The sequence below is a fragment of the Malaclemys terrapin genome, chromosome 19 (assembly GCF_027887155.1).
Source record: "Malaclemys terrapin pileata isolate rMalTer1 chromosome 19, rMalTer1.hap1, whole genome shotgun sequence".
NCBI classification, from domain to species: Eukaryota; Metazoa; Chordata; order Testudines; family Emydidae; genus Malaclemys; species Malaclemys terrapin.
Window position 1 is genome coordinate 3,048,793 of NC_071523.1, and position 19,780 is coordinate 3,068,572.

The 19,780-nt window shown below is 47.1% G+C and overlaps 1 protein-coding gene across 5 annotated transcripts in view; it reads left to right on the plus strand.

Annotated features, from left to right (window-relative positions):
- CCDC30 (coiled-coil domain containing 30) overlaps positions 1–19,780 on the plus strand; it is a 123,038-nt gene that overhangs the window by 38,832 nt on the left and 64,426 nt on the right. For 4 of the 5 annotated variants that reach the window (XR_008442809.1, XM_054009324.1, XM_054009325.1 and 1 more), the window contains 4 exons: positions 1,286–1,375; positions 4,468–4,621; positions 15,071–15,142; positions 18,499–18,614. Coding sequence is in view for 4 of the 5 variants with exons in the window: in XM_054009324.1 (XP_053865299.1) it covers positions 1,286–1,375; positions 4,468–4,621; positions 15,071–15,142; positions 18,499–18,614 (432 nt within the window). In the remaining variant the exon portion in view is untranslated. Of the gene's footprint in view, positions 1–1,010; positions 1,112–1,285; positions 1,376–4,467; positions 4,622–15,070; positions 15,143–18,498; positions 18,615–19,780 lie in introns of all 5 variants that reach the window. The other variant, XM_054009327.1, reaches the window with a different exon arrangement.

The window sequence follows — 19,780 nt, forward strand, 5'->3', positions numbered from 1 at the left end:
GGTGAGCAAAGGACAAGGGATCCTAGATCACAGAAGATAGTCACTAGTCAATTATTTGGCCAAATGAAACAATCTCTTGTGAAAAAGATTTGAAGTAGCTAATGGCTAATACTCCCACCAAGGATATACAACATATACAGTCCTCACTGACTCTGGTTAGTGAAGGACCATACTTGAGTTTAGTCTGACACATTAATGAACTCTCCCTGTCTAACTCTAGTACAGACTTTCACACTCCTCATCCATTCTAGTTATACATGATGTCTGATAGGAATCTCTTAACTCTGGACAACTGAGTATGACAAACTTCTGATTATTAATATTTTGGGTTGAAAACTATTAATATATAAATATTTTAATCTATACTTCTCCCATGGAGAGAGGTGGTAATTTTGTTGTAAATTTTGTGCAGCCAAAAAAATTAACAGTATGAATACAACTATTCATTTCGAAGGTCATCATAATAGGATGAAGACTTCATTTCAGCTGCAGGATATTCAAAGTTGTCATGATCTGATTTCCATGTTAAAAATATATCATCAGTATAATAAAATCACGGAAATATAGTCCAGCAAAATTTGTGTTTAAAAGGGATTAAGGCTGGGTAAGTGAAACATCCTCCCTCACAATGCAAACTTTTAAAAGCAAGGAAATGTCAAGTTCTGGGTCACCTTTTAATGGTACCCTGACAACACAGCATGTTTCCATGGACAGTCTCTGAAGTCTCACCAGGAACATCCTTTTCAGGCTCCAGGTGATAAGGAAACGCACTGCACACAAGCACATTCACCTCCCTCACAATAAAATGCAAAATCTTAATTACAACCTTTGCAGCATTGATATATGTGCACAGGTTGAGTGTGCTGCGTAGTTTGTGTTTCTGGAGGAAGTATGAGGTTGTAATTAAGATTTTGAGTGGTGCAGACTGGCTGGAACGTGGGGAAGTTATCCAGCTTTATTCAAGTAGAGTCAGTCAAGCATATTCGGTATCAGTATATTTCTTTGTGCAGAGCTGAGCCCATAGGATGTAAAAGGAAGAGGCCCGTGACATCACAAGGTTAAAAAGCGCAAAGAACCTGCAGAGTTCCCAATAAGCAGCAGAGTGCAACAGGCAAGTGAGGGCTCTTTAAAGCAGTTTGGGATCTATCTGGATTAAAGGCACTTTTGAAATATAAGACATGATTACAACCCATGGTTAATTAAGATAAGTTAACATTTAAATGGTGACATATCAATATCCAGTGAAGATTAACAGTAAGCGTATTGATACATCTTTTCATGCAAGGATAAGTTTGATCATATCCACCAGACGTTAGAAGATGAACTTCAGCAACAACGCGAATCCATGCAACATACTAAAGAGACAATGAATAAGGTAAAACATTTATGCAACGTTTTGCTTCTAGTACAGTATGTAACTGTGATTCCACACAGAGATGTGACTTCGGGAAGTAAAGCAGATGCAGGTCAACGGGGTTGAGAACAGTTATAAGTAGGGCCCTACCAAATTCACAGCCATGAAAAATGCATCACGGACTGTGAAATCTGGTCTCCCACTGTGAAATCTGGTCTTCTGTATGCTTTTACCCTCTACTACACAGATTTCACTGGGGAGACCAGTGTTTCTCAAATTGGGGGTTCTGACTCAAAAGGGAGTTGCAGGGGAGTCACAAGGTTATTTTAGGGGGGTTGCAGTATTACCACTCTTACTTCTGCACTGCTGCCTTCAGAGCTGGGTGGCCGGAGAGTGGCGGCTGCAGGCCGGGAGCCCAGCTCTGAAGGCAGCGCCCCGCCAGCAGCAGCGCAGAAGTAAGGTTGGCATGGTATGGTTTTGCCACTCTTACTTCTGCACTGCTGTCTGCAGAGCTGGGTGGCTGGAGAGTGGCGGCTGCTGACTGAGGGCCAAGCTCCGCCAGCAGCAGCGCGGAAGTAAGGGTAGCAGAACCGCAACCCCACCTACAATAACCTTGTGACCCCGCCCCCACAACTCCTTTTTGGGTCAGGACCCTCTACAGTTACAACACTGTGAAATTTCAGATTTAAATAGCTGAAATCATGAAATTTATGATTTTTAAAATCCTATGACTGTGAAATTGACCAAAATGGACCATGAATTTGGTAGAGCCCTAGTTATAAATTAAAATCACTTTCTGCAGAAATCTGACTAGTGGGAAAGGCACCTGGCTCCTGAATAAAAAACATCCACAGTCCAGGAGCCAGTCAGACTATAACAGGAGGTCAGTATTAGCTGGCAGACCCAGTGCTTCTGCAGCTAGCCTAGCTGGGCAACTGCCTTAAGGAAGAGGCTGGTTCCAGCTAAAGACACGTGGAAAGGACAAGGAAAAAGTGAAGAAACGTGCTGGGGGAAGAGAGATCTGGGAGGAGAGAGGGAAAAGACATGGAGGAGCAGTGGGAAGAAAGATGACAGGAGGCCGGGGAAGAGAGATGGGCAGAAAGCAGGAAGGGAAAGAAACCAAGAAGTGGAAACATTAGATGTGGAAGTTGAAAATGATGTGGCGATAGAAGCAGAGAATGAAAGTGAAAGGGAATGCAAATGGGAAAAGGAAGTGCTCCAGCGGGAATTGTTTTGGAAAGCTGGGCCTCCGGGGGAGGGGGGGGGGCAAGTGGGGCAATTTGCCCCAGGCCCCACAGGGGCTCCCACGAGAATATAGTATTCTATAGTATTGCAACTTTTTTTTATGGAAGGGGACCCCAAAATTGCTTTGCCCCAAGCCCCCTGAATCCTCTGGGCAGCCCTGTTGGAAAGTTTGAGCAAAAAGCACTTTCCTCCACTGTAAACATAAAAAAGCAAGTCTTTTATTAAACAGCCTTGCAGCCCTCATTCAGGGCTTGGCTGCTCTCAGCTCTGCCCATTCTCCCGCCCCAAACAACCTAAAGACACTAAAGAGAATGCAAAATTGATTAACCATTGGAGCAAACTACCAAGGGAACTGGTGGATTCTCCATCTCTTGAAGTCTTCAGATCAAAACTGGATGCCCTGCTGGAAGCCAGGCTAGATCTAATGGTCCCTCCTGGACTTAAAATCTATGAATCTAGGACTGAAAATACAACTTGACTAACAGTGTTTCTCAAGGGAGAAAGTGTTTCTGTTCTTTTTATCCCACAGGGATTCACCTGGAAAACACCAATGCCTAAAATCAGCTGCCAGCCCGTAGCCATGACACACACACATAATATGTCAGCGTCGTTATGTAACTGGGGGTTGCCAGCAACTCCATATACTGCCTAAGCAGCAGCTCCCACACACCTGCTTCCTGCATATTTAGTGTGTCCCCACTTCCCATGCACTAGTGCAGGGGTGGGCAAACTACGGGCCGTGGGCAGCCTTTGGCCCATCAGACCTTTTAATCCGGCCCTCGAGTTCCTGCTGGGGAGAGGGGTTGGGGGCTTGCCCTGCTCCGCGCATGCTGTGGCTCCGCGTGGCTCCCAGAAGCAGCAGCAAGTTCCCCCTCCGGCTCCTACATGTAGGGACAGCCAGGGGGCTCCGCACGCTGTCCCCGCCCCGAGCGCCGGCTCTGCAGCTCCCATTTGCTGGGAACCGCAGCCAGTGGGAGCTGCAGGGGCAGCACCTGCAGATGGGGCAGCGCACAGAGCCACCTGGCTGGCACCACGCCTCTGCGTAGACAGTGGTTCTCAAACTTCTGTACTGGTGACCCCTTTCAAATAGCAAGCCTCTGAGTGCGACCCCCTTTATAAATTAAAAACACTTTTTTATACATTTAACACCATTATAAATGCTGGATGCAAAGTGGGGTTTGGGGTGGAGGCTGACAGCTCGCGACCCCCCATGTAATAACCTCGTGACCCCCTGAGGGTTCCTGACCCCCAGTTTGAGAACCCCTGGTGTAGGCGCTGCAGGGGGACATTCCGCTGCTTCTGGGAGCTGCTTGAGGTAAGCGCCACCTGGAGCCTGCACCCCCTCTCGCCCCCCCCAACACCCCTGCCCCAGCCCTGATCCCCCTCCCGCCCTCCGAACCCCTTGGTCCCAGCCCTCGTGCACCCCAAACCCCTCATTCATGGCCCCACCCCAGAGCCTGCACCTCCAGCCAGAACCCTCATCCCCTCCCACACCAAAATCCCTAATTTCGTGAGCATTCATGGCCTGCCATACAATTTCCACTCAGATGTGGCCCTGAGTCCAAAAAGTTTTCCCACCCCTGCACTAGTGCAAGCTGCTATGCTGCAGCAAGTGAAGACAAGGTATTCAGAGTTGCAGCCATGTTAGTCTGTATCCGCAAAAAGAACAGGAGTACTTGTGGCACCTTAGAGACTAACAAATTTATTAGAGCATAAGCTCTAATAAATGCATCCGAAGAAGTGGGCAGTAGCCCATGAAAGCTTATGCTCTAATAAATTTGTTAGTCTCTAAGGTGCCACAAGTACTCCTGTTCTTTTTGACAAGGTATTCTGTTTCCTTTGTCCCATAAGCATTTCTTGTGTTTCAGTCCCATAATGAAGAGCTGGAAAGAGAGAAAGTGTTACGAAAGCGGGTTGAGCGAGACCTGGATGAGGCCGCACGGAGGCTGCAGATGGCTCACGAAGAGATCCGCAGGCTAACAGATGAACTGGACATGCAGAAAAAGGAGCAAAGCAAACTGGGTAAATTTGAGCGGCATGCAACTCAATTATTAGCCTGTACTGGGCCTGGTTTTCAGACACCTCTGAAAATCAGATCCTATTCTATGTAAACCTTGCCTGTCATAGAAAGTCTCCTAGCCCCACTCTGTCCTAGCATGGAAAATTCAGTCTGTGTCCAACATTAGCCTGATGCGTTGGAATTCAGAATAAAGTCTTTCACATGTATTCAGTCGCTGATAGGCAATGAACTGCGAATGGGGAAAACCAACACATTGGCTGATTTGACATGATACTATGGCAGCATAGTCCCGTTTTCCTCTCCTTGGCTTGTGTGGAGGAAGAAGAAGCTAGAGATGGGGCTGAAGCTACCCATTCCGTCAGAAACAGACCGGCCTCCTGCTCCCTGTCTCTAAGATGTCATTGAGGACAGATTTCCACTGAGCTGCTCCCCGTGCACACCTCAGAGGATGCATTTCAAACCCTCGCTCCTAGATGCTAAATCCCCTGTACAACAAGCCTGCTTCCCCTCATGTGCACTTTGCCCCCCCGCTGTCACATCCTCCCCGCTTTCCCACCATATTGACAAGCTCCGATCTTGCATCTTGCTGTCAAACTGATGGTCTCTGCAGCCAGGCCCCAGCACCTCCCTGCCAGCAAAGCCCACCTAGCAGGACGGGGGGGTGGGAGGCTTTGGACAGCTGCTGGAAAGGTGAGTGTTGCAAGCGTTTGTCCCTTGCACAGGCTGCCCTAGTAGCAATAGTATTTATTGCTGCAGGTTAGTAGGCGAGAAGCTGAGCACTTTATGATGTGGCTATTTATGCTGGGGACAGAGCTGCAGCACCACAATGTCTGTGGCTGCCCAGTCCAGACTGGATGGGATTTTGAACCTCCTCCTCCCAAAAACTAGCCCGAGAAACGTTTCTGGAAAATCTGTTTTATAAAGGAAAAAAGTCACACTTTATGTAAAGATTCCACTTATAAATAGTTAACAGAGGGTTAATTAACCAGCTAATAGGTGTTATAAACATGTCACAGACATGAGGAGTATGCACTACAGGTGATTCTTAACTTATTAGCACATCCTTGGAAGTTGTTATAAATGGTAATGAACCATAAACAACCTCTTGACCTATTGGATTGATAATAGATATAACAATTGATTGTCTCTTTATTGAAACATCTGTTAATCGTTTACACACCTCTTATAACCCATTTCTACATGGACCCTTGTGTGGAAGAGTTTGCTCACCATGGGCATGCTCCCTCGTGCCTGGGCGAGGTGCTCTCCTCCTCCTTTGGCTTCCCCTGCCGACAGCCACTCCAGCTCTGTGGTCGTCTTCCTCTTCCTGTGACTTGGCCCCATGGCCAGGTCACTTTTAGTCCCGCCTCTTCCTTCTAGGGAAACCCGAGTACAACACACCAGTGGTCTGGCAGCATCACCCCCGAGGTTTGGCCCAACTTCAGGCTTTTGGGCCAGCCAGCCCTGGGCTCTGGGGTGTTCATGTCACTGCCCTACATGGGCCAGTAGTGGAACCCAGGCCCGCCCTCTACTATGGTTCCAGCCCAGACACCCTGTATGAAACAGATGAGGTCTGTTTGTTCAGGCCATTTGCTTTCTACTGTGGCCTACAGCTAGGTCTGTCTCATAGTCTCTTCCCCAGCTGATTCCTCTGCAGGTCCCAAAACAAAGGGGACAAATTATTTGAGGAACAGAAGAAGCAAAAAGGTCCTGCACCAGGCCAGCCAGTCCCTAGGAGTCTCTGACACTTAGGAGTCTCTAGTTGGGCTTTAAGGCAATCTCCAGGCAGCGTCAAGGCAATCTCTGGTTAAGCTCTGGCCCTTTGCAGGCCTCCTTCACAGGACTGGCTCTAGAGATCCACTCCTTCTCCCAGTCAGCCCCCACCGAGCTGGGTTTTTCCTCTTACCTCAGAGATTCCAAGGCCAGAAGGGACCATTGCGATCATCTAATCTGACCTCCTGTATGACACAGGCCAGAGACCTGCCCCACAATAACCCCTTGAGCAGAGCTTTTACACCCATCTTGATTTAAAAATTGTCAGTCATAGAAAATCCACCACGACCCTGGGTTAATTTACTCTCACCAGTAAAAATGTACACCTTATTTCCAGTTTGAATTTGTCCAGCTTCAGCTTCCAGTCATTGGATTGTGTTAGACCTTTTGCTGCCAAATTGAAAAGCCCATTATTAAATATTTGTTCCCCCTGTAGATATTTGTGTAGACCAGAAGTGGGAAAACTTTTTGACCCACGGGCCACATCGGGGTTGCGCAACTGTATGGAGGGCCGGGTAGGGAAGGCTGTGCCTCCCCAAACAGCCTGGCCCCCGCCCTCTATCTGCCCCCTCTCACTTCCTGCCCCTGACTGCCCTCCTCAGAACCCCCAATGCATTCAATCCCCCCTGCTCCTTGTCCCCTGACCGCCCCCTCCTGAGACCCCCGCCCCCTATCCAACCCCCCATCCCCTTTCTGCCCTGACTCCTATCTACACCCCCACCCCTGACTGCCCCCCCGACAGGCCCCCTGGGATTCCCACTTCAACCCTCCCTGTTCCCCATCCCCTGACCACCCCCCAGAACCTGCACCCCCTCCTCCCTGACTGCCCCTCAGGACCCCCCGCTCCCCACCCCCTTACCAGCAGCAGGAGCTCGCAGCCGCGACACCTGGCCAGAGCCGGCTGCGCTCTCCATGCTGCCCAGCGGGAGCGGCGGGCCAGAGCGCGACCCGCGCAGCAGCATGGCTGTGGGGACAGCAGGGGAGGGGACTGGGGACTAGGCTCCCCAGCTGGGAGCTCAGGGGCTGGGCAGACGTCCCGGGAGGCGGATGTGGCCCGCGAGCCGTAGTTTGCCCACGTCTGGTATAGACTAATCAGGTCACCTCTTAACCTGTGAAGCTAAATAGGTTGAGCTGTTTGAGTCTATCACTCCAAGGCCTGGTCTACACTACGAGTTTAGATCGAATTTAGCAGCGTTAAATCGAATTAAGCCTGGACACATCCACATGACGAAGCCCTTTTTTTCGACTTAAAGGCTCTTTAAACTGGTTTCTTTACTCCACCTCCGATGAGGGGATTAACGCTGAAATCGGTCTTTGCGGGTCGGATTTCGGGTAGTGTGGACGGAATTCGATGTTACTGGCCTCCGGGAGCTATCCCACAGTGCTTCATTGTGACCGCTCTGGACAGCACTCTCAACTCAGATGCATTGAGCAGGTAGACAGGAAGAGCCCCGCGAACTTTTGAATTTCATTTCCTGTTTGCCCAGCATGGAGAGCACAGGTGACCACGCAGGATCGCAAAAGAGCTCCAGCATGGATCGAGTGGGAGGTACGGGATCTGCTCGCCATATGGGGAGATGAATCAGTGCTAGCTGAACTCCGTAGCAGTAAACGAAATGACAATATATTAGAAAAAGTCTCAAAGGCCAGGAAGGACAGAGGCCATAACAGGGACGCACAGCAGTGCCGCGTGAAAATTAAGGAGCTAAGGCAAGCCTACCCCAAAGCCAGAGAGGCAAACGGAAGGTCCGGGGCAGAGCCGCAAACATGCCGCTTCTACGCGGAGCTGCATGCCATGCGAGGGGGTGCAGCCACCACTACCCCAACCCTGTGCTTTGACTCCATCAATGGAGAATCACGCAACAGGGAACCGCGTTCAGGGTACGAGGAAGATGATGATGAAGACAATGAAGATAGCTCACAGCAAGAAAGCGGAGAAACCAGTTTCCCCAACAGCCAGGATATGTTTATCACCCTGGACCTGGAACCAGTAACCCCTGAACTCACCCAAGGCGTGCTCCCAGACCCTGAGGGCACACAAGGGACCTCTGGTGAGTGTACCTTTGTAAATATTACACATGGTTTAAAAGCAAGCGTGTTTAATGATTAATGATTAATTTGCCCTGGCAATCGCGGCCAATACAGCTACTGGAAAAGTCTGTTAACGTGTATGGGGATGGAGCGGAAATCCTCCAGGGACATCTCCAGAAAGCTCTCCTTCATGTACTCCCAAAGCCTTTGCAAAAGGTTTCTGGGAAGGGCTGCCTTATCCCGTCCGCCATGGTAGGACACTTTACCACGCCAGGCCAGTAGCACATAGTCTGGAATCATTGCATAACAAAGCATGGCAGCGTATGGTCCCGGTGTTTGCTGGCATGCAGACAACATCCATTCCTTATCTCTCTTTGTTATCCTCAGGAGAGTGATATCATTCACAGTCACCTGGTTGAAATGGGGTGATTTTATTAAGGGGACATTCAGAGGTGCCCGTTCCTGCTCGGCTGAACAGAAATGTTCCCTGCTGTCAGCCACGTGGTGGGGGGGAGGGGTGAAGTGACCATCCCAGAGAATTGGGTGTGTGTGTGGGGGGGGAGGGGGTAATTGGGTTTGTGCTGCATGTTAACCCGGAAACTGCAGCCCCTCCTTTTACATTGCAAACCCATTTTAAATGGCCAACCCAACGGGTGCTTGGTATGGGAAATGAGGGCGCTACTGTTTGAAACCATTCCCACATGTTAAGAAGGTTAAAAAAGCCAAAAGACTGTGGCTTACCATGGCTGCCTGGCACGGCGTGAGTGATCTCTCACACCAAACTGGCAGACCCCCAATATAAGAGGAAAAATGCGACCTTGTAACGAAAGCACATGTGCTGTGTAATGTGAACAGCAAAATTTAATGTGAAAGAGTGTATCCATTGTTCTCTAAAATGTGTCTTTTTTAACCACATCTCCCTTCTCCTCCACCAGCTGCAAATGTTTCTCCTTCACAGAGGCTAGTGAAGATTAGAAGGAGAAAACAGTGGACTCAGGATGATATCTTCTTGGAGCTCCAGATGTCCTCCCATGCTGACAGAGCACAGCAGAATGCGTGGAGGCAGTCAATGTCAGAGTGCAAAAAAGCACAATATGAACAAGAGGAGAGGTGGCGGGCTGAATCGCGGGCTGAAGAGAGCAAGTGGCGGGCTGAAGAGGATAGGTGGCGTCAGTTTGCTGACAGAAGGCAATAGTCTATGCTCCGGCTGCTGGAGCATCAAACTGAGATGCTCCAGCGTATGGTTGAGCTGCAGGAAAGGCAGCAGGAGCAGAGACCGCCACTACAGCCCCTGTGTAACCAACAGCCCTCCTCCCCAAGTTCCATAGCCTCCTCACCCAGACGCCCAAGAACGCAGTGGGGGGGCCTCCGGCCACCCAGTCACTCCACCCCAGATGATTGCCCAAGCATCAGAAGGCTGGCCTTCAATAAGTGTTCAAGTTTTAAACTGCAGTGTGTCCTTTTCCTTCCCTTCTCCCCCACCTCTCCTGGGCTACTTTGGCAGTTATCCCCCTGGTTGTGTGATGAATTAATAAAGAATGCATGAATGTGAAGTAACAATGACTTTATTGCCTCTGCAAGCGGTGCTCGAAGGGGGGAGGGGAGGGTGGTTAGTTTACAGGGAAGTAGAGTGAACCGGGGGGGCAGGGGGAGGGTTCATCAAGGAGAAACAAACAGAAGTCTCACACCGTAGCCTGGCCAGTCACAAAACTGGTTTTCAAAGCTTCTTTGATGCGCACCGCGCCCTGCTGTACTCTTCTAACCGCCCTGGTGTCTGGCTGCGCGTAATCAGCCTCCCAACCCGCCATAAATGTCTCCCCTTTACTCTCACAGATATTGTGGAGCGCACAGCAAGCAGCAATAACAATTGGAATATTGGCTTCGCTGAGGTCTATCCGAGTCAGTAAACTGCGCCAGCGTGCTTTTAAACATCCAAATGCACATTCTACCACCATTCGGTACTTGCTCAGCCTATAGTTGAACAGGTCCTGACTACTGTCCAGCCTGCCTGTGTACGGCTTCATGAGCCATGGCATTAAGGGGTAGGCTGGGTCCCCAAGGATAACGATAGGCATTTCAACATCCCCAACGGTTATTTTCTGGTCTGGGAAGAAAGTCCCTTCCTCCAGCTTTTGAAACAGACCAGAGTTCCTGAAGACGCGAGCATCATGTACCTTTCCCGGCCATCCCATGTTGATGTTAGTGAAACGGCCCTTGTGATCCACCAGGGCTTGCAGCAGCATTGAAAAGTACCCTTTGCGGTTTATGTACTCGGTGGCTTGGTGCTCCGGTGACAAGATAGGGATATGAGTTCCGTCTGTCGCCCCACCACAGTTTGGGAATCCCATTGCAGCAAAGCCATCCACTATGACCTGCACGTTTCCCAGAGTCACTACCCTTGATATCAGCAGGTCTTTGATTGCGTTGGCTACTTGGATCACAGCAGCCCCCACAGTAGATTTGCCCACTCCAAATTGATTCCCGACTGACCGGTAGCTGTCTGGCATTGCAAGCTTCCACAGGGCTATCACCACTCGCTTCTCAACTGTGAGGGCTGCTCTCATCCTGGTATTCTGGCGCTTCAGGGCAGGGGAAAGCAAGTCACAAAGTTCCATGAAAGTGCCCTTACGCATGCGAAAGTTTCGCAGCCACTGGGAATCGTCCCTCACCTGCAACACGATGCGGTCCCACCAGTCTGTGCTTGTTTCCCGGGCCCAAAATCAGAGTTCCACGCCATGAACCTGCCCCAGTAATACCATGATTTGCACATTGCTGGGGCCTGTACTTTGTGAGAGGTCTATGTCCATGTCAATTTCCTCATCACTCTCGTCGCCGCGCTGCAATCGCTGCAATCGCCTCCTCGTCTGGTTTTGCTTTGGCATGTTCTGGCTCTGCATATACTCCAGGACAATGCGCGTGGTGTTCATAGTGCTCATAATTGCTGTGGTGATCTGAGCGGGCTCCATGATGCCAGTGCTATGGCGTCTGGGCTGAAAAAAGGTGCGAAACTATTGTCTGACAGAGGAAGGGAGGGAGGGGCGAGTGATGACATGGCTTTCAGGGAATTAAAATCAACAAAGGTGGTTATGCTTCAGGGAGAAACACAAACAACTGTCACACAGAATGCCCCCCCCCCCAAAGATTGAACTCAAAACCCTGGGTTTAGCAGGCCGTTGATTTCACGGAGGGAGGGGGAAGCAAATGAATACAGAACAAATCTGGTCCATCTATTTTTTACATCTTAAGCTGGCAGCAGACGGTGCAGCATGGCTGATAGCCATCGGCATCTTCTGGGTGCTTGGCAGAAAATGCTGTATTACGACTGCTAGCCATCATCGTCAAGATGGTTCAATAGGACTGCCGGCAGGACTGAGTCTCCAGGAGACAAAACATGTCTGCCCAGGTGCCTCTGACCGAACTCACTGAGGAGTACGACGATGATGGATACCACTCGTAATACACCATCCACTGCCAAAAGGCAAGGAGCTGCTGCTGTATAGCAATGCAGTACCACGTCTGCCAGCACCCAGATGACATATGGTGACGGTGAGCTGAGCTGAGCTGAGCGGGCTCCACGCTTGCTGTGGTATGTTGTCTGCACAGGTAACCCAGGTAAAAAGGTGTGACTCGATTGTCTGCCATTGCTCTGATGGAGGGGGAGGGGCCTGACGACATGTACCCAGAACACCCCGCAACACTGTTTTTGCATCATCAGGCATTGGGATCTCAACCCAGAATTCCAATGGGCAGCGGAGACTGCGGGAACTGTGGGATATCTACCCACAGTGCAACGTTCCAGAAGTCGATGCTAGCCTCAGTACTGTGGACACGGTCCGCCGACTTAATGCACTTAGAGCATTTTATGTGGGGACACACACAATCGACTGTATAAAACCGATTTCTATAAAACCGGCTTCTATAACTTCGACCTAATTTTGTAGTGTAGACATACCCTAAGGCAGGTTTTCTAATCCTTTAATCATTCTCGTGGCTCTTTGAACCTGCATCCATTTATCAGCATCCTCCTTGAATTGTGCCCACCAGAACAGGACAAAGTATTCCAGCAGCAGCCACCCCACTGCCTGATACAGAGGTGAAATGACTCCCGACTCGAGATCCCCCTGTGTATGCATCCTAGGATGGCATTACCTTTTTTGGCCACAGCATCACACTGGGAGCTCATGTTGGGTTGATTATCCACCATAACCCCCAGATCTTTTTCAGGGTCACTGCTTCCCAGGATAGAGTCCCCATCCTGTCAGTATTGCCCACAGCCCTTGTTCCCAGTTGTATCCATTGACATTTAGCCATATTAAAATGGATATTGTTTGCTTGTGCACAATTTACCAAATGATCTAAATCATTCTGATTCAGTGACCTGTCCTCATCATTATTTACCACTTCCTCAGTTTTTGTGTCATCTACAAACTTTATCAGTGATGACTTTATGTTTCTTCCAGGCCATTAATAAAAATTAAAAATAGCATAGGGTCAAGAACCAATCTCTGTGGGACCCCACTGAAACAGACCCGATCAGTGATGATTCCCCATTTACAGTTACATTTTGAGACCTATCAGTTAGCCAGTTTTTAATTATTTTAATGTGTGCCATAATCATTTTATAGCATTCTAATTTTTTAATCAAAATGCTGTGTGGTATCAAGTCAAATGCTTTACAGAAGTTTATGTCATCACTATATCAATCAAACTTGTCATCTCATCAAAAAAAGATACCAAGTTAGTTTGACAAGATCTATTTTCCATAAACTATGTTGATTTGCATTAATTACTTTACTCTCCTTTAATTCTTTATTAATCAGATCTCATATCAGCTGTTCCATTATCTTGCCTGGGATCAATGTCTGACAGGCCTATAATTCCTTGGTCATCCAATTTACCCTTTTAAAAAAATTAGCACAACATTAGATTTCTTCCAGTTTTCTGGAACTTTCCCAGTGCTCCAAGACTTATTGAAAATCAGTATTAACATTCTAGCGAGCTCTTTAGCCATCTCTTTTAAACCTCTTGGATGCAAGTTATCTGGACCTACTAATTCAAAAATGTCTCACTTTAGTAGCTTCTGTTTAACATCCTCCAGAAATATTAGTGGAATGGAAAGAGTATATTATCATCCCCATATGATGAGAATATATTATCTGTTTTTTCCCCAAATACAAAACAGAAATATCAATTGAACATTTTTGCCTTTTCTGCGTATTATTGATAATTCTGCAGTTTCCATCTAGTAATGGACCAGTACCATTGTCAGGATTCTTTTTCCTCCTAGTATATTTTTAAAAACTCCTTATTGTCCTTAACTCTTGGCCATAGATGTCTCCTTGTGTCCCTTGGCTTCCCTTATCAATTTTCTACAATTCCAAACTTCTAATTTACATCCATTACTACTAATTTCCCCTTTCTTCCATCTGTTGTATATTATTTTATTTTTTTATAGCTGCCTTCATTTCCCCTCTAAATCAGGTCAGTTTTTTAACCAGCACAGCCTTCTTCCTCAACTCTGGGATTGTGGCTTTTGGGGCATCTAGTAAGGTGTTCTTAAATGATTTCCATTTATCATAAACATTTTTCTGATAAATTCTTCCTCCCAGCTAAGAATGTATACAAGAAGCATCAGAAAATGATCAGTTGAAGTTTTAACAGCAGCTGAAGGTCCCTGTCCTACAATGTGATCTGTGAGGGGTTGACCCTGTGCCCAGGCTGAGCCCCCTTTATTTCTTGCACAGACTTGTCGTGTGACTGATCACATCAGCCTACTTTTACCCAAGAAGGCACTCTCTCCAAGTCATTAAACAGTTCCAATCAGCAGCCCGAGCAGTCAGTCACAGGCTGTGTTTTATTCAAAGTCCTTGGAAGCAAGCTCTGTACACGGAGTTTGTCAGACCTCCTATGTTGATCGATTGATATACACGCGTCAAAGGGCACAAGCTCGGCAATGTGTCACAGCCTCCAAACGATATTTTTCCAGATCCTGGACAGAGCTGCTGTATTTGACTTTCTTTCCCAGCGGAACCTTGTGTGCATTGAACCAGTGAGAAATCTATTTATGATGAGCATGCTCAGTTTTGTAATCTGCATAAAAGTATGAATTAATGTTTGGCTTTCTATGCTGTGTTTAAGGTTTTAATGTCTGACATGTTTCTGTGCTTTGTTATGCTTAGAATGTTAGTGTTCAGAATCATATTAAAACTTATCAAGGGAAGCTATTAAAAGTAGTAATAATTGTGTTTCTGGATTTTTAATCCTCCCTGTAGATTTTAGGAGCTAAATGCACTGTAACTAGATTCAATCATAGAAAATCAAGTGGGATCCCTGATTTATTTGAGGGAAAGTCCATCTAGAACCAATGTTTGCTCTTGCAGCCTGTTCAAGTTTAATAAAAAGTGTATGATTCCTGTTAGGCAATTTTCAGTCCAATACATTATTTTCTATTGTTAGTGGTTGCTAAGTGCTTAAAATCATGTGCTATGGTTAAGTTTTATTCTCTTTCTACTCCTTTGAGCTCAGTGTTATGTTGTTTGAATTTTTTGAATGAAAAACTATAGAAGAGGATTCTAGAATTCTGTGCTCATAAAAAAGGATTGGCAAACTTATCATTAGGTGAGATTGTTTCTCCGTTGTTTGCTTAGATCCTGCTTTGCGGCTGGCCCCACAAGCATCTGAGAGCTGGAGAGAAGAGATGAATAAGCTGAAAGAAAGTGGTAAGGCATACATTAGCTAAGACACCTGCTGATGTTACTTCCAGGCCTGGGGGGTTGAAATTTTTTTGTCAACATTTTTTTTAACAGAAAATTGAGTTTTCAGCTGAATGAAATGTTTTGAAGAAAGTGTGTGTTTTCCTTAAAAAAAAAAAAAAAAAAGTTATATTTCATTGGAAAACTGAAAATCCAAATGCCAAAAATATTCAGCTAAAACCAGAAATTTTGTTGGTTTTCAGGTTTTGAGCTAAAATATCTTCAGTTTTTGACAAAAAGTTGAAATTTCCCACTGAAAAGTTAGATGAAAATGAAAAAGTAGTTTTTATCCAAATTTTCTGAGGAGAATTTTTTTTTCTGACCAGCTCTACTAAGGAATATGGTTGAAATATAAATTCAAATCCGGAAAGATTTCTAGTGTTGTGCTGCTAACACAAACTATTGACACTTTGCTTGATGTTACAATCTAAATCCTTTGCTATCCATATTCACCAGAATGGCTGTAGAATGAGCCATATGATGTTCACTAGCTATGACTTTTTGACACACTGTAAAGGATAGGAGTAACATGGTTTTATCGCACCAATGTATTCCGTAAGTGTTCGTGTTGTGCCTATGCCGCTATGCTAATAAGCTTGGATTGTTTCGGTTCACAGTAAAATTTAGGGTTGTGGTTTTTGTGATCTTTAGAAGCTGTTCATGAAGTAAACACATTTCCCAGAGATGTTAGTTTTCTGTATGTTTCTCAGGAGCAAGAAAGCTACATGTGTCCCTTCTGCTTGCACTGAACTAACCCCTCTCCTTACACTGCCCTGGACCTTTCAGTTGCTAATTACAAATGTATTCTGCTGCAGAATGAATTGTGCTTGCTTTTACTAAAAATAAAGCTCAGTAAACAACCTTCTGGAGAAGCGAAGGTCAGGGTGATTAAGGGACCTTAGATATGGGTCCAAATCCTCTCTTATGTTCTGGCTTCTTTAGGCAGCGCAAAGGGGCCAGAAATCAGGCAGATCAGGCAAGGGACAATTACCCTGGTGTGCAGGAGCTAGTAATGGGCAGAGCCAGCTGCAGTGGCACTGCCCATTCAGTCCCGCTCAGTGTAAGGAATTTGTCAGCGGCACAGCCGAATTGTGCTGTGCTCCATCTATGCTCGGCTGCCAGGTTAAGTTAGAGCACGCCCTCCCCCCGTTGTTGCTCTAACCTGCACCAGGGCTGAGGGTCACATGCTCCACCGCTTTTACCGAGTGCTAATGGCCCAGAGTCTCTTCTGTGCTTATTTTTATCTAAGTAGGTCGTTTTGATGTTTCAAGGGACACCTCTCCTTTTCCAGAGAAGTCCTCCCTGCTGTTGAAGGCGGATTCCTACAGCAGTAGCCAGACTAGGCTTACTTCTGGGGGGATTGTGCGCCAAAACATTAAAAATTCTGCAAAATTTTGCATATTTTATTTGTCAAAATAATGCAATATAATTACACCAGTTTTGATTGTTTTGGTAATTTATTTAAATTACAATACAGAAAAAACTCACAATAACTATTCAGCATTTCCTCAGCACATGAAAGTTAAGTTACAAACACTTGGTAACTAATACCCTGCATTCCAGTTATAATCCTGGATTTTCATTTAAATTAAATTACAGAACATCAAACAGCCAAAAAAAAAAAAAGAAGTAGAATGTCATTTTTAATTGCTGTGACTTTCACACATGAAAGTCATACAGTTTTGCTAATCATTGTCCTGGACCTGGCTGGGTACTTTGCGAAGTGTTTGCTTCTGATTGTCCTGACATTTTATTGACTGCTTGGTAAATGTTTTATTTTCCCTCAAAGTATTTTTTTTTTTATAATGGGTAAGTAAAATAAATCCTGAGCTGTACCCCATTGTGCCACTTTGGCACAGGAAAAAAGTGAGAAAGTGAATAGATCTTCCTAGCTGATTCTCTTAGTGTCATTTATAAAGCTTTACATCACTCTGGCAATGTAGGGGCCTTAAAACTTTTCCAGGTTTTGTGCCCCTGGAGGAACTGACTGAGAATGGGAACAGTTAACTAACAATAGGAACATTAACAATGCTACTACACAGGCAGGCTGCTACATTTCTGCCTCCGAGGCAGAGCCTTCCTCGTGCATAATAAAAAGACCTACCCTCCATGCCCCCGGCAGGCTGCAGTAACAAGCAAGAGGGACAGAGTTTCTCTCACTTGTTGGCAGGCACCCACGCCCAGCCCTGCCCCCGATGGTGATCAACATCTCCCCTGCAAGCACATATGCCCAGCCTCCCTCGCCCCCCAGTGATTTGTGTCTCTGAAGCTGCTCCAGGCACGCTGGAACAGATGCACTGCCTGGGCTGCCAGGGAAGAGGCGAGTGTCCCCCTGCTAATTTCTTTTGCATTTTTCTGTGCGCGGGGGGGAAGGGGGGGGCACAGAAATATGCAGGCCATATGAATTCTGCACCCCCACAAGGTCAGGAGTATAGGCTAAATATCCACAACTCCAAACTGATGCCAACTCTCCCGCACCCTCTATCCCAGACTACTCCCTGCAAACACACCAGGCTGTCTCCCTACCCTGACTTCTGCAACCACGGGGGACCTTCATTCATACACCTTGGCATTTCTTTCTGGGTTTAAAAAGTAGCCCAGCTAGTTCCAGAGAATGGAATATTCTCACTTGCCATGTATGACAGCTTCACTGGGGGATAACCACGTCTAATTTTCACACTATGGCGATTTCCTAGACATTTTACTGTTCTTGCCTTCTAAGAAAAATGGCCTCTTGCATACACCAATCTCCAGATCTACCTGGGTCTCAAATTGGTAGGTGTATTGTGATTTTGCTGGGTGGACAGAAGTGCACAGATAAATATTAGACACTTGGCAGAAATTTCTAAAAGGAGTCAGTTTTACATCTAAAAAAGTAGTTGCTCAGTTTACTCAGTATTTTCAGAATAGGTTCCGGTTGTCACTGAGACCTGTCCTTAAAGAGTTGAAAACATTTAGCTCAAGTTTAGCCCTGACTAAGGAAAGGTGAACATGCTTCCATGATAAACCACATCCTAGCAGACCTTGGACTGGAACCCTGATCCTAAAGCTGCAAAATCACAAGCCTCTGCCATTTGAGCTAAGATAAAGAGAGCTCCTTGACCTGATTAATGGCTCCCTTATGCTTTGTGAAGCAGCCACTACAGGACAGCATCACACACCCAAAGTTAGTATAGTCCAGGGGTCCATACTCATGTGATGCCCTCCTGTGCCAAACCCTGAGCTCAGATGCACAGCAAGGGCCAGGGATAGGGCAGCCTTGAATCCACAGCCACCTGTCCATGTGTTGTCTAAGTGTTTTCCTGTCACTTGCTGGAGTTTAGATAGGACTGAGCTGCAGAAGGCCATGGAACACAACAACAGACTGGACAAGGAAATTCTAGCATTGCGCAGTCGGGTCCGATCACTTGACTCTGAGAGAAAAGTGTTCCTAGAACTGGTAAGTCTCTGTCTCCACCTTATTTGGCATGAAATTCACTCTCAGTCTGCCGTAGCACCGAGCTGGCCAGGCCTTGGCGTTTATTCAGTCACCCCATCCCATCTAGCCTTTCCTGCTGCTGCGCCCCGGCCTCGTTAATCTCGCCCAGAGTCAGAGTTCTCCCGTTTCCTGGTTAGTGTCCACTGAAGAAATCTGAACAACCAGATACGTTCAGACTCTGGGTGTTTCTGTAAACAAATTTCTATGGCCTGTGACCATGAGCCTCAGGCCTGCTGGAAACATTGAGCACCCAGAGCTCCAAACGAAATTAGTGGAGCTGAGAGTGCTGGAGTGACTCAGGTTGGGCACTCGAAAATGAAACACTGAAATCCCATCCCTCTCCTATTGACTGCAACGGGGGCTAAGCCTAAACTGACCTTTAGGCCCATGCTTATATGCTTTGCTGAGTGGGGATGGCATTGCTCATGTGCTTAAGTTTAAGGATGTGCTTCAGTGCTTTACTGAACTGGGACCTTAACATGCATGTCGTGTTGTTGTGCCCCCTTGCCGTGTGATCCAGGCCTGTCCTTAGCATTATTTACCACCCGAATAACGAGCAAATGTTATCAGCAGTGATTTTATATTTTCTTTGAGGTCATTCTTAAAGATATTGAATAGTGTTGGGACTGATCCTGTGAGGCCCTATCAGCAGGAGGCAGTGTCTCCCGCCTAGCGGTTAGATTCCAAGGCAGCAGTTACACCCAATGGTTCACGTCTGGCGGAAATCTCACCTAGTGGGTGTCGCTCTTGAAGGCAGCAACCCCACCTAGTGGGTTCAGTTCATGGGCGGCAGCCCCACCTAGTGGGTTCAGTTCTCAGTGGGGTAGGGGAACCTGGGCCCTCCCACTCCACAGGGTTCCGACCTAGGGCCCTGGGAGGCTGGTTTGGCTTCGCTCACCCCATGGTTTCTTGCATCAGTCTCCAGCTTGCATCAGCTTCCCTGGGTCACTTCCTACCTCCTTTTACATCCCAGCTGGCCGCCAGCCATCCCTGGGGAGCACTGCCTTCCGGGCTTCCTGATCTGGTCCCACTGTCCGGTGCTGCAGCTCCTTGTTTCTTGGCTTGGTGTCAGATCCAGCCATGTCTCCCCTGGAGCTCCCAGAGCACAGATTTTCCCCTGGCCTGCC